Source organism: Denticeps clupeoides, chromosome 10 (genome assembly GCF_900700375.1).
Source record: "Denticeps clupeoides chromosome 10, fDenClu1.1, whole genome shotgun sequence".
In the NCBI taxonomy this organism is placed as follows: domain Eukaryota; kingdom Metazoa; phylum Chordata; class Actinopteri; order Clupeiformes; family Denticipitidae; genus Denticeps; species Denticeps clupeoides.
Window position 1 is genome coordinate 8,781,406 of NC_041716.1, and position 14,776 is coordinate 8,796,181.

A 14,776-nucleotide genomic window follows, 5' to 3' on the forward strand; every position below is an offset into this window, starting at 1 on the left:
GAGCTCGGGTCAGGGACGTGTGTCTGCATGCAGCAGGCAGAGCGGGTGGACTCTCGTGTAATGCCTGACACTTTCTTCTGTTATTCGACAAGGAAAAAAACACACCAGTATTGCATCGTGCTTCCTTCGCCTAATTTTATTTATATTATTAAGCATAAGACCAGCACCGATCAGCTGGAACTACCCCCCTCCCAACCCTTATCTTTAAAAAGTTCACTTTAAAAAAGGGTTTAAAAGTAAATATTAATAACCTCCATGCTGAGTTTCTACACATCATACCAATTTCTTTGATGAAATAACTTTCCTTGTGTTTACATTGGGTGTCATTTAGTGTGATTTTTATGATTATTCTTTTCTGATCAATGTTTTTGATTGTTTTGGACATGACATTAGCCTCTACATTTACATTTAATGCATTTATCAGATGCCTTTATCCAGAGTGACTTACAGGGACAGTCCCCCTGGAGAGTGTCTTGCTCATGGTCACAATTGTAGTAAGTGGGATTTGAACCTGGGTTTTCTGGTTTATAGGCGAGTGCGTCACCCACTAGGCCACTACCACCCTTATACCACCTCTATTACTAATGCCGGATCTCTCACCATCGGCATCAGTATTTGTAAAAAAAAATGTACATGTCATTTTCGGTGTATGTTCTGCTGTATTCGCACACTTCGCTCATATAGTTGAAAGGTCGCTCCATGAAAGAGCATGGAGGGAGCCGGCAGATGGATGCAGATGTTCTACCCCAATGCCCCCAGCACCTCTTAAACACTCCAGTTTAATGTAACACTTATGACCTCGCAATGTCCCTCAGGCACCCCAACAGGGTGGAGGTTCTGAGGCCAAGCATGGCAGTTAATGGGCACATTTGGTTCAAGCAACGACCAGTTTTATGGTTGTGGAAACTGGATTCTTTAAAAGCCCTGGAAGATGCAAGCTGAATGCACGTTAAAACTGGACTGAACTGGAAATATTATTCCGCAGCTATACGGCCTCAGCTGTATAGACGGAGGGGGTTATGTGTGAGGTGCAGAGTTCACTGGTGGTTTGCCTCCAATTTCAAAATAGCCTGCATGTCTTTGATTTGTTGCACAAACGTGCGGTAGTTCATCTTAAGGCCGGCGGTTTCTGCACACGCACCATGTATCTGCTTTTTTCCTCTGCTGGTGAAATGCCTTTAACATGTAAACATTTATTTTCCGGTTCCGTCGATAGAAATCAGTGAATGGCCGCTGGTGTTTACATTGAGGCGGGTTCTGATTGAGCACTTGAAAGGGTGGGACATGGTTTCAGTTAAAGCTGTCCCTCTTCCTAGATTTGGAAGCCAGGCTCCCAGCTCAGTACCCCTTCACACACTCCCCTTTCTCCCGCCGCCTTTGTGAGTGCCCAGTGGAGGGCCGTCATTCTGGGGCAGGACAATAGAAACAAACCCTCCTTTGTTCGGGCCCCACTGGCCCCGGTGACCAGCACAGTAAACAGTGGGCAGAGACTGAATCCAGGCCTGGACAGCCACACTGAGGGTCTTTGACCAGGGGTAGTAAGGCAGAACAGCGCTACCCCGTCCAATAGATGGAGCACACAAACCAACACATTCTGCTGTAAATGTGCTTGACATCTCAAACTGGGGACCTATCAACCCATATCTAGCTGACTTCTATATCACAAACTGTCCTTCCCCTCAAACGGCCTAGAACCTCTACCACTATTACCTACGGTTTGTGACACAGTAACAGAATCCCTGTAATGGACGGCAGGAAAAGGCCTGACATTTGATAACTACGACTGTAGCCTCAACCATAGGTGGCTTTTACACTACACATTCAAAACAGGAACTAAGAGGAAGTGGAATCAGCACCATATTTCCCTGTAGCTTCAACATTTCTTTGGAGACAACCGGAAAGAGCGGTCTCAATGGTTTCATCACATTTTGTCCTGCTCACATTGTATACTATCATCATAAGTGCTTGGCTCCATTTTTTGGTAAATTTGCTTTTGGCCGTTTTTTGGAGTCTGTGACGAGTAAGCTGTCACATGGCATGTAATGCAGTAGCAAGAATAGCAGCAAAAAAATGTATAAACCCACCTTCATGTTCCTTTGGCTTTGGTTCAGTCCTGTTAATAAATCATACATGAAGGTAGAAAAATCAAACAGGTGAAACCATACTCCATGAGGTGGTGTTTGGCTAACTAGACTGACTGATTTAATTCCCGGCACTCGGTCATCTGGTGAGGTTCATCTGTGCCTGAATTTCACACAAACATCTGTCAGGGGGACCGAGGGGCCAGTAATCAGGACAGACTGAGAATGGTACACCACATCATTAACAGCGCGCCCAACCAAGGCTAAACAAATTCTCATCAGGTACAATCTGGTTTTCAAGAGTATGTCTTTCAACAGCACTTAACTTTGGAACATTTCCACCGAAGCAATTCATCAACGATATATTTCATTTGTTTTCGAAGTGAAACCAATACTTTCTTTGTCTATGTAATAGTTCTTCCAGTCATACAAATCAGTATCAAAAGGTTACACAAGCCCTAGCACACTCTGATCTCTCCAGGGCTTGGCTACAAACACACGCAGACATGAGAGTTCCTGCAGGTTGGAGCATGGCATGCAATCAAAAGGCAAGACCTCTTTGTGCATGTATTTTTTTGTGCTCTCACCCCCCACCTCCACACTGCTCTTCTCTTCCTCAGCTCGGCGTTTTTCAGGTCTTGGGTTGCCATTGGTGGACAGAGGTCAGATTAATATTTACTTCACGTGTTAGCTTATGTGCTTCAGCACCCAGGCCTTTGAAAGCTGCGGGGCATGAATCAGCAGGACGGCCGCTCAGAGGATACAGTAAAAGTCGCCTTAAAGGTAAACCGACCCTCAAACGAAGCGGTGCGGGGTCGCAGGGTCACAGAAAGAGATGGAGGTGTGCCAGGCAAGGCTTATGCACCCCTATCACTACATTTGGTTTCACCCGTCTACATTTTCAGGAGACGTCCCCGCTGCGAGCACCCCGCGACGCAGCCCTATTCAAACAGAGCCGACCAGGTGGGGCTGAGCGAAAGCAAATGTTGCGCTCATCGTGTCCGACAGTCGAACGCAGCCACGGGAACATACGAGGCCCAGCTGTGAGTCAGCCGAGGGCGGGTGGGGGAGTTCACCACTTCCCACATGAGACCTTTTGTGAGTCTCCATGTATAGGCAAGCTCATGTTATAAAATCTGACAAGTGAGGCATATTGTTTGAAATGTGCTTGTGTGTATTTTTCCTCAACATGCATGCATTCTCATATTTCACTGTTGCCCTGCCTTTCATGACTGATTATGCCTAAAGTCCCAGCTATGGTGTGGTCCTGATTGACTTAAATAGAATTTGTTTGCATTATGAATGCAAATTTTGCTGCCGATATGGTTGACTTTGTCACAAGGTTTTTATTCAACTCTCTGTAGATCTTAACTTCAATCTTGATCTCACACACATGCAAAAAGGTCAAGTTTAGGCTTTCCAGCAGGAGCACCATCCATCATTTCTGTGAAGGTTATCAGGCCTGGCAGCCCCCACACGGGCATCTGAGTTTATAGACTCATATCATTAGACCGGGCCCTCCCATGTGCCTTTATCCCGTCACTCTGCAAAATCGTGCTGAGCTGTCAGTCACAGCCTTCAGTGATCACTCACCACATGCTTAGGGATGCTTCATTGGGCCCCATTAGCAGGCAGGCAAAATGCTTCTTTTGGTGACAGGCAGAAAAGGGAAGAAGGAAGGTGGGTTGAGACGTTAAGGGGGTGGGGGAGGGTTTTCTATTTGTGAGGATTAAGCTGACCGATCTGTATTTAGTTTCTCGGGGGCCCCTTGGCCAAAACTAATCCCCCTCACCTGCAGCCACGGCACCCCACACTCCCACCCCCGGCCATTCTGACCCTGCCCCTGGTGACGACGCAACTTTCCTCTCTTGCCAAGAGCAAACACTCGTCTCAAGGCAAGCACATGACTGTCTGCCGGCACAAGTTGCAGCCTGAAGCCTACACTCAAGAGTCCAAGAGCACAGCAGGAGTCCCTGCCTCTTAAGAGAGGAACGAGGAACAGAAGAAGACAGGAAGAGAGGTGTGTGTGTGTGTGTGTGGGTAAGATGAAAAAAAATCAAGAATCATTGATATATTTATGTGTGTGTGTGTGTGTGTCTTAGCAAAAGAGCACAACACATAATGTGTGTATATGAGAAAAAAATTGTATTTGTACGTTTATGAAAGTGTGTGTTTATGAGTCAGAGTGAGAGAGCTTCCCCACAGACCACAGCCTCCGACAGCTCCTGGGGTTTGAATTAGGGTTGAGAGATAGCAATTATCTAGTGAACCACAGAAGCTGCCTGTCACTGTCACTAAGAAACCTGGGACAGGACTCCCCAGGAAGAACTGAATTGGAGATTAGCATTTCAGGCCAGAAGAAAACCAACACACACACGTTTTCACATCTTTATATATAAATGTCCAGAGGTTCTAATAGTCAAAAATGTCAAAAATATTTAAGGTTATAATTGCAAGATCAATGAGAGAAAATTCTCAAGGAGATGTTTTCTTCATCTTCATCCCAAAGCCTGAAGCTGTCTGTGCATCTCCAAGAGTGCAGGAGAGTGTGAGGCTCATGTGTTTTGTTTTTTTGTATGGGATGAAAGCCTTGTCCTTCTGCCCCAAGGTGTTGTCAGACTGGGCTGGAATTCAAAGGGTTTCTGAGGTGGTTTAGCTACAGGGGTCACAGAGGGAGGTGGAAAAATGTTTGAATGGTCTCGGGCCGAGACTTCACTACAGTTGGTGAGACAGGAGTCGGCAGTGGACACACCCTTAATTACAGCCAGTTATGATGACATACTTCAGAAAAACTACATCATTTCCTCATGTGTGGGACAAGGTCTATGTCCATTTTTGTTTCAGCGAATGAGAGAATGATGGTCGATGTTAGGCCACATGGTCAAAGGTTGGGTCAGTGCGTGGGTCCTAAACGAGGCAGGAGAAAGACAGAAAAAAAAGACCTCCACAAAATAAACTGACAGGCTGATAGCCTTCGAGGTTACAGATGCAAGATGCCATTGTAATTTTGTAGCTTAAGAGAAAGACACTTTAAGAGGTTGTTGTTCACCATGATATCTCCCACAATACAAATCAGAAACGTTGCTGATCTCTCTGCTGCACCCACCTTTTTTGCAACTGGCTAAATAGGAGAGAACACTGTAATAAAGTAATTGTAATAAATATACTCATTATAAAACCTGATCCGCAATAAAACATAATGGAAAATCAACTTTGATGGGTTATCATCGACGCAGTCAGTCGTGGTAGAAGATGTTGCCATAATAATGTAGTTACAACTTGTCATTTCTATTATTACTAATCATAACTGATAGAAACAGTAGTAGTGATGTTGGTGTTATTAAATGAATAGATAATTTAATGAACAAGCAGTGCTTATATACGGTGATGAATGGTCCACAGAGGCTTACGCTGTTTTTGCATAGAAAAAAAGTGAACACTGGCTAAACTTAAAAAAATTTAAGTAATCTGTCGCAGCTAATATTTTAGCATCGACCTAATGTAAATAAACCCATCAAACCTGTTGTAACCCGTTCATTTGCATTTACATCCATTACTTTAGTTTTTGGGGGGAAGTTTATTCAGTGTTCACCCTTTCCAGTGTCCTTGTAACTTTAATTTGACCAGAAATGTAAAGTTTAGGTACGATGCTAATCCTAAACGCCACAGAGACTAGCCCGCGGGCGCGCGTGACCACGCCGCCATGTCGCTGCCGCGTTTTCGACGCGTTTCGGCCCGCGTCGTGCTAACTAGCGGCAGCGACATGTCAGAGCGGTTCGCCGAGGTGGACAAACTGCGGGCCGAGATGTTACAAGCCCTGGACGAGGTCGCGCCGAGCACCTCGACCCCCGGAGCCGAGACCCTCCGCAGGTTGGAATTGTCGCTAATTGTCGGTAACGCTGGCAGGCCGAGCGCGCCATTCACCGCGCTGTGACCTGTCGCCGCAGCGGCGACGTCCTGCGGCGGATTGAGGGCGTCGTGCTGGACGCGGTGGCCAGTTTGTCCCGAGACGCGGCGCCCGCCCTCGCCCTGCAGAACAGGAGCCGCTGGGACAACGTGAGGTAATGCGCCCCAGATCCAGAGAAGTCGTGTGGGTGCTGCGGGTCGTGGCCTTTGGAACATAAACAGCAGCTCTGTGTATAAACCCCAGCTAGAACAGGTACATCTGGTACCACATGCCACTTTTATTTATAAAGTCCTTTAACATACAGTTGCTGTGACCCAAAGTGCTGTACAGTGTTTCACGTTGTCATTGTGACACACTGCAGCACAGCACACGGTGACACAACGAAATGTGTCCTCTGCTTTTAACCGTCACCCTTGGTGAGCAGTGTGTGGGGACGGTGCTTTTGCTCAGTGTCACCTTGGCGGATCGGGAACCTGCTTCCTTAACCGCTAGACCACCACTGCGAATTGACCGTAACACATAAAACACATAAAACAATTTAAAGTGAAAATGAAGTGATTGTCATTGTGATATACAGCAGAACAGCACACGGTGCACACAGTGAAATTTGTCCTCTGCATTTAACCCATCACCCAGAGTGAGCAGTGGGCAGCCATGACAGGCGCCAGGGGAGCAGTGTGTGGGGACGGTGCTTTGCTCAGTGGCACCTCAGTGGATCGGGATTCGAACCGGCAACCTTCTGATTACTGGGCCGCTTCCTTAACTAGACCACCACAAAACATAAATCACATTAAAAAACTGACCTCTTACAGTTCGTCGAAAACCAAGGAGAAGAGATGGGTATTCAGCCATGATTTAAAAACTGAGAGTGAGGAAGCCTGTCTAACATAGACACAAAAAATTATTTGTTGGGTTAACTTAATTCAATTATGACACCTATTTCCACACATTGAATTATGCTATTTGAAGGCAGGCAATTTTTTTTCTATTTGTCTGCCTTAGTTTCAAATAGCATAATTCAGATTTGTGGAAATAGGTGTCATAATTGAATTAAGTTAACCCAACAAATAATTTTTTTGAGTGTACAAGGGCAAGTCGTTCCTCAGTCTGAGGGCTGCAGCAGCAAAAGCGCGGTCCCGTCTATGCTTACGCTTAGTTTTTTGGCACACTAAGGAGCAACTGACCAGGTTGTAACAGCTCCAAAAGGTATGGAGGAGCAAGAGAATAATAAAGATAAAATAATTTTAAAATGAGTCCTAAGATGAACTTTCGTGTGCCAGTTACTTTACTTGACTTTATTTTGCAGACTTTTATCCAAAGTGATTTCCAGGAGGAGGACACCAGCAATTCTCGTTCGATTTCTATAGATAGAAGACGCGTTAAGACAGATAAATGACGCGTATCCATCAAAAGCACAACAATATTAATAATCACGGTTCTCAGGTGTTAACAAACTGAATTTGCAGCTTCATTTTGTTCTGTACAGTACAGACTAAACTAATGCATTTTATTTCACTTGTTTTTTTTATATTTAAAAGTAATAATTCCATTGTAATCTAAATTAATTTCACAATCATTTAAGAAAGTGAAGCTGTTCAGTGATGAAGGGACATGGTGAATAAAAAATATCTTTGTAATGACATCTTCAAATTTCTCATGATCAAAGGAGACGCTAAACTGAAGTTGTGCTTGGGAAGCAAGAGAATGTTGGGTTTCACATGAGGTGAGAGGAATTAGGGATGGAAAAAAAATCTCAGCAGAATCACCTAGAATCGTGAACCTTGATCCTGGAAGCTGAATAACTTCCTGCGCTGAATAGGTGTCGGTTCTACACAGGCTTTAGAAACACACCATCTGTGCACACACACACACACACACACACACACACACACTTTCCTCATGTTTTTTTTCCTCCCCACACACGCACTCACTGGGAAATCTGGTGTTCTGCAGAGGCCTTTAATGTGTTCACCGCCGAGACCTCATGCATAGAACAAAGCAACTTGTCTGCTTGAATCTGCGTCAGACCTCTCAAAGGCTTAAAGCACATTTCAGCTGGAGCTTTTCAAAGCCCTGAACCTGACAGCCTGGAAAGCAAAAGTTTCTTAAAGGAAATGCCAGTATGTTTAGGGCCAGTAATTTGGCCTGGGGGGTTAGGACATTATATACAGAGTGCACACAGCTGCAGGTATGAGTGGCAGCTAATGGCCGCTTTGTCCGTCTGTTTGTTCGCGTTCATCCAAACCTCCTTTTGTCAGTTTTGTTACGTCCCATAGCTCACGCATGTCGTTTCCGGGTCAAAAGTGATCTTTTAATCTTTTATATCATTGCTTGCGGTAGCTTTGACAGCTCTGTCGGCCTCCATGTGACCGGAGATGTCATGGTCACCTCCGTCCGCAGTGACTGCGTGTCTTCTGTCAACAGATTTGGTGAGATCTTTTGCATCATCGTACAAATGAACTCCTTAAAAATTATACAATGTGATCTCCTGGATATTTTTTGCATTCTGTCCCTCACAGTTGAAGTGTAGTATGATGAAAATTGCAGACTTCTCTCATCTTATTATAGTGGGACAACTTAAACAATCGGTGGCCAAATACTTTTTTCCCCACTGTGTGTGTGTGTGTGTGTGTGTGTATAAACATATCAGGACCTTATCGATAGCCAGATCCTGTGTTTACCAGTATATCAGGAGTTTATCAGTATGTGTACTACATTGTGAAACCTCTGTTCCGTACTTCTATTTGCAGCCTTAATTCTTAAAGTTCTTTCAACCATATACAAACTTGTTCTGAGTGACTCCTATGCAACAAAAAGGTACAGTAGCATTTTTATTGATCTCTTTAAGGTGAAAAGGGACAAACTGCGTTGCCAAAAGTTACAGATTAAATCAAGCAAATGATGTCAGCGAGGTGATGCAGCCTTTCCGACATAAAATAAATGTTCTTTGTCCTCTATAGGGACATTTATTATAATGACCCACAGCTGTTCGGCTCTCAGAAGACTGTGGATTCCATCGTGGATGACATTTCATGTATGCTGAAGGTCCCACGCAGGAGCCTGCACGTGGTGTGTGTACAACATGTTGGCCAGCGTCACATCACATACACGCCGCACGTCCATAGTTATAGCAGTACAGCACACACCTTGTACTGGTTTAGTATTGTTTAGAATTGCAAAAATCTTAATGTCTGTTTGAAAATGCCAGCTTGCTACTTCCAAAGGATTGATCTCAGGAGACCTCTGTTACCTGGAAGAGGACGGAACTAGAGTAGACTGCAGCTCTAGCTCCCTTGTGAGTCCGTTTTCTGATGTTTTCTCAACACTCAAGACCATCTGTCCTACATGTCACCACGTTGTGTACAGTAACATCCTTTTTTAGAACACATGCACACACCAGCTGGTCGATTCCACACTGGGAGCTTTTTGGATGGATGATCTGCACTCTTACGTCCGTTCCTGTGCTCTACGGACAGCCGTGCAGCCTATGGGCTGAGCACTTGTTCGTGCTGTGAAGTGATGGTAGTAGTAGGTGGCAGTAGCCTAGTGGGTAACACACTCACCTATGAACATGTAGGGGCAGTGGTGGCCTAGCGGTTAAGGAATCGGCCCCGTAATCAGAAGGTTGCCAGTTCGAATCCCGATCCGCCAAGGTGCCACTGAGCAAAGCACCGTCCCCACACACTGCTCCCCGGGCGCCTGTTATGGCTGCCCACTGCTCATTCAGGGTAATGCGTTAAATGCAGAGGACAAATTTCACTGTGTGCACCGTGTGCTGTGCTGCTGTGTATCACATGTGACAATCACTTCACTTCACCAGAAGAACCAGGTTCAAATCCCACTTACTACCATTGTGTCCCTGAGCAAGACACTTAACCATAAGTTGCTCCAGGGAGACTGTCCCTGTAACTACTGACTGTAAGTCGCTCTGGATAAGGGCGTCTGATAAATGCTGTAAATGTAAATGTAAATCCTCTCTATTTCTTTTTGTACCTGACAGGCTGTCCCTGTCTCCTCCAATGTCGGCAATATTACGAGTATCCTTCATCAGTTTAAGTTCTCGCTCTAGACAAAAGTCTGTTGATCTGCAAACCTAGCCAGCATGAATCTCAGTCAGTTTTTCAGACATCGTGTCTTCTGCTAAGTTTGTGCTGATCGTTGAAAAGGATGCGACATTTCAGAGACTCTTGGACGACGACTTCTGCACAAAACTGTCTCCGTGCATCATGATAACTGTAAGGCTGGAGTGTGTTGTGGCAGGCAGTACAAATGATCCTGCTCATCTTTTCATCTAGCTGTTCGTTAAGTTACAAACGTCGTAACATGGAGTGTGTTATGACTTAAGGGGAAGGGAGTACCAGATGTCAGCAGCAGGCAGATGGTGAGGAAGCTCTGGGACACCCTGCACATCCCTGTGTTTGCTTTAGTGGATGCAGACCCACATGGTAAGAGTACATTCTCTCTTAAAGAGATATATAAACACTTTTACGGGCTGGAGCTCATCTGCCGCTCATCAGCCACACAACGGCATGTTTATTAGACCATATCGCGTGTAGATGTGGGACCATTCTTACTGGAGCAGTGACCCTGACATGATAGTGACCCCTGATGAAGGGTATGATGCAGTATATTTCAATCCGTTTAGGTTATGCTCTATTCTTCCAAAGTCTGTCATGTAATTAATGAAATATTTTGAAATATACAGTACAGGACAAAATTCAATGTGTTTTCTTTATTTTCATGACCATTTACGTTGGTAGATTCTCACTGAAGGCATCAAATCTATGAATGAACACATGTGGAGTTATGTACTTAACAAAAAAAGGTGAAATAACTGGAAACATGTTTTATATTCTAGTTTCATCAAAATACACTCTTGCCATTCTCTCGATGAGCTTCAAGAGGTCGTCACCTGAAATGGTTTTCCAACAGTCTTGAAGGAGTTTCCAGAGGTGTTTAGCACTTGTTGGCCTCTTTGCCTTCACTCTGCGGTCCAGCTCACCCCAAAGCATTTACATTTATGGCATTTATACGCCCTTATCCAGAGCGACTTACAATCAGTAGTTACAAGGAGCAATTTAGGGTTAAGTGTCTTGCTCAGGGACACAATGGTAGTAAGTGGGATTTGAACCTGGGTCTTCTGGTTCATAGGCGAGTGTGTTACCCACTAGGCTACTACCAAAACATCTCGATTGGATTCAGGTCCGGTGACTGTGGAGGCCAGGTCTCCACTTCTAGTTAAGGATATAACTCCACATGTGTTCATTCATAGTTTTGATGCCTTTGATGGTAGTGAGAATCTACCAATGTAAATGGTCATGAAAAAAACACATTGAATGAGTAGGTGTGTCCAAACTTTTGGCCTGTACTGTATATGAGAAATAGAGAAGACTGGCTAGTTATAACATTATTTTTAAAGCCCGCAAGTGTAGCCTGAACACCAGGGGTGTAGATGTTGTGCTTCTGTGCTTCCTCACATCTCATCCTGGTCGGCATGACAAGCAGGCCGGACTTCAGGGGGAATTTCATTCATTTTGGACTTTTCGGTGAGGTTCTGAGGGAAGGTCTGGAGTGCTAATAATACGTGTAGGAGAGCAAAATCCAATTCTTAGCACCACAAGGTGCAGAAACGTGAGTAATAGAAGTTATATTTTAAATGTAGCGTTACTTACTGATCATCTACATTTGAAACAACCCCTAAATTTCCGTTTTTCAATTATGCTCCCACCAAAAATGTTGTTTGTTTCATGATTTTGTTCTTGCAAACACTTTCAATCCCTCTTACAAACGGTTCATGACAGCCTGTTGGCTATTCTCCGTGTCCAAGTGCACACACAAACTATGCGTTTCTAACAAAGTGAGGAGAGTGGTGCGATGAACACCCTCACGCGGGTTTATAATGTATTCCGCTTTGACACACATAAGACGTTCGTTAGTATTAAGACATCGAAACGCACACTCAACAGATTTGTGTATCCACTGAGCAGCCAGCTCCCCTGAGGAGTGCTACAGCAATTGATCTGCTGTTAGTAGGTGTCACGTCTGGTGAGATGGTGATCTCTCTTCCTCTTGTGTAACAGGTCACGTGCATAATGGCTTATGCCCCTTGCATAGTTCACACTCTCTGATGATGATAATAGATAGGTTTCTCTTGGGATTCTTTAGACGCTCTGCCTTGTGTTTTTCCAGGCATTGAAATAATGTGCATCTACAAGTATGGATCCGTGGTGAGTACTGTGGCTGGTATTTATGTGACTGGTATTATGTGTGCTGTCTGCGCTGGAAGAGCTTGTAATTACCCTTCTCTCCACATAGGGAGGGGGTAATTTTGTATTTAAATTGCCATTTGGAGTGTGAAATCTGTGAGTGTGAAAGTCTGCAGTGGCCAGTGCATCTTGTTGTGTGTGTTTTCTCCTCTCAGTCCATGTCCTTTGAGGCCCACAGTTTGACTGTCCCTAGTGTGCTGTGGTTGGGGCTTCTGCCATCAGACATTGAGAGGTTGGCAAAGAGGTTTCTTTCTTTGCTCTGTGGTTTCAGTGGAATAGGCTGTAGGCTCTTATTGTGTCAGAGCTCATATTCTTTACTCTTTACAGAAATGAACTCACGTTCCTTGTGAGGTCTTGCATGCGTTGTTATAGAATTTCTGGTTATTTATTAGAAATGTACCATTTATTCGTAAAAGATGAGAACAATGCACCTGCAGTGCTGTAGTCATTAATTCACCGCATATGTTATAACATTCCGTTTGAAAATATGACACGCATTCTCAATTAAATATATACTCAGACACGGGGAATGAATTTGGTCCGCTCTTTGTTGCGATCTTCCCCAGGCTGCGTGTGCCACAGGATGCTCTGATCCCATTTACCCTGAGAGACGAGAGGAAGCTGAGGAGCCTGAGGAGCAGGCCTTATACAGCCTGCCAGCCAGCTTGGGACAGAGAGGTGACATTTAGACTTTTCTGGATGATTTGTGTTCAGTTGATTTGAAGTGGTGTGTGTTTGTCTGCTTCAGATGGACATCATGCAGACAGGGAAGAAGAAAGCTGAGATCCAGTCACTGACATTCATAGCTCCAGAGTTTCTGACTCGTGTCTACTTGCCAAACAAACTGCGTTATGGTGGCTGGATATAGTGTAATACCGCCCCCTTGTGGAGTTTATTAAGTCTTAACTCTTGATTTGATTTCTTTATTTGAAGGAGCTCAACAGTTATTGATTAGTTTCATTATGAAATCTGGAGCCATTATTTCAAAGTATTACATTACACATGCTTTATAAAACATGTATGTGAATTCTGTCAGTTGATGTTTTACTAATGAAACGTTCCCGGATTGAAGATCAATTCCTGTCTTAATTCTGAGATATTTTCCCTCCCTTCATGTGTAGAACAATATATGCCGACCAATGTATTATTATAGATGAAGAGTGCTCTGATAGAAACAAATGTACGCTTTTTAAATTCCCCAGTCTGTTGCAGTAGGCTAATACTTGTGGTTGAGTTAACAGTCAGCGCGTTCACCGAAACCTCATGGAACAAGAACAGTGGGTCCCGGTTCTGTTCTTCAGGAGATCCCTCCAGGAACTGTGCTGAGAACCAGTGAACTACAACTGCTAGTGGAAAAAGTTATCTTTTTTTCCAATTTGAATAATAGGTGGTGACAGTATGTTTGTCCAAGAGCGACGCCTAGTGGTTATTCTTACCATAAATTCACATTTATAGCACAGCTATGTTATAGTATGAATATGAATATATGAAATCTCTCTCTTACGCACTCTTACGTGTTTGCCACCACAAATAAATATTAGTGTACATCAGTGTGTTATACACACAATGGCTTCAGTGACATGAGTGGTGCTACTGCACAGATATGGTAAGGATGTAAATATGGAATAATTTGGAATTTATTCACTGACAGGCCCTGGTGGCTCGTTCTTGGGAGTGTTTTTCCGGGGAAGTTGGGCGAGCCTGAGCCCCCGGAAAGTGCGGAACAGACCACGGTCTGCCGGTGCAATGACGTCGGTTCATCCACCAGGTGGCGTCACTTGTCACCTAAATTCTCATGTCCAGCAAACGTATTTAAAACGCATTAATACAGGGATTATTCCACTGACCTGTTTTTTTCTTTTACAAAATAATGCAAAAACACTACTGGGGCAGACCTCTGTCACAGAGACGTGGACGAGGAGTGTTCATGAGTCTTTCAACACAGTCGGCGAAGGAGAGTGTGTGCGGAGACAAAGGACCCCATCACTGACATGCAGAATCCTTACTGGCCATCGACCAAAAATATTTCGCGTTCGACCTCACAAAACTAAGGGTCAAGCGACCCTTAGAGCAGTGAAAAAAATGCCCTTGTAAAGGAACGGCGGCAGTGGAGCGCATGCAATAAGAACACTCTTCTCCTCCCCGAACCCCGATGCCCAGCGGGGCCCGCTGTCCGACGTTGGAAGCTCTCATAGCCACGCAAAAAAAAAAAAAAAAGAGCAAAGCAAAAGGCTTTCGTGCTTTTTTATTTTCATCCCTCCTCTTCCTTACTGTCTGGCCAAGTTGGAGGTTTTGATCGCTGCACGTCACATGCAGCAGCTCTTGCTCCACTTTTCCATGCGGCAGTTTCCCTAATAGATCCCTCGCTTTTTATGGTTTAAGCTGAATATTTCATTTTGGAGAGTTCGCACGCTTTCCAGTCCTGCCATTTCTTTTTGCTACCACGTCTCACCAGCCACAATGTCACCGTTGTGGCACCATTTTACTAACAGTGACTTCTGGCGGCAACGCTGGTCGAGCCT

General features: G+C 44.5%; 1 protein-coding gene across 1 annotated transcript; it reads left to right on the forward strand.

Annotated features, from left to right (window-relative positions):
* The first annotated feature begins 5,784 nt into the window (after nucleotides 1-5,784).
* spo11 (SPO11 initiator of meiotic double stranded breaks) lies at nucleotides 5,785-13,761 on the forward strand. The gene is made up of 13 exons (XM_028993393.1): nucleotides 5,785-5,951; nucleotides 6,029-6,142; nucleotides 8,329-8,417; nucleotides 8,739-8,805; nucleotides 8,949-9,057; nucleotides 9,197-9,283; nucleotides 9,989-10,025; nucleotides 10,114-10,223; nucleotides 10,334-10,433; nucleotides 12,178-12,215; nucleotides 12,410-12,486; nucleotides 12,821-12,932; nucleotides 13,003-13,761. Exons 1-13 carry the CDS (start codon nucleotides 5,785-5,787, stop codon nucleotides 13,120-13,122), a joined length of 1,227 nt encoding a protein of 408 aa, XP_028849226.1. The 3' UTR covers nucleotides 13,123-13,761.
* Nucleotides 13,762-14,776: the final 1,015 nt, after the last annotated feature.

Excerpts from the sequence above, each read along its gene's own strand:
- spo11 (XM_028993393.1), top strand. The coding sequence starts at position 5,785 with ATGTCGCTGCCGCGTTTTCGACGCGTTTCGGCCCGCGTCGTGCTAACT. Across the intron at positions 10,434-12,177 it reads AGTGGATGCAGACCCACATG|GCATTGAAATAATGTGCATC; the intron begins GTAAGAGTACAT and ends GTGTTTTTCCAG. Across the intron at positions 12,216-12,409 it reads TCTACAAGTATGGATCCGTG|TCCATGTCCTTTGAGGCCCA; the intron begins GTGAGTACTGTG and ends TTCTCCTCTCAG.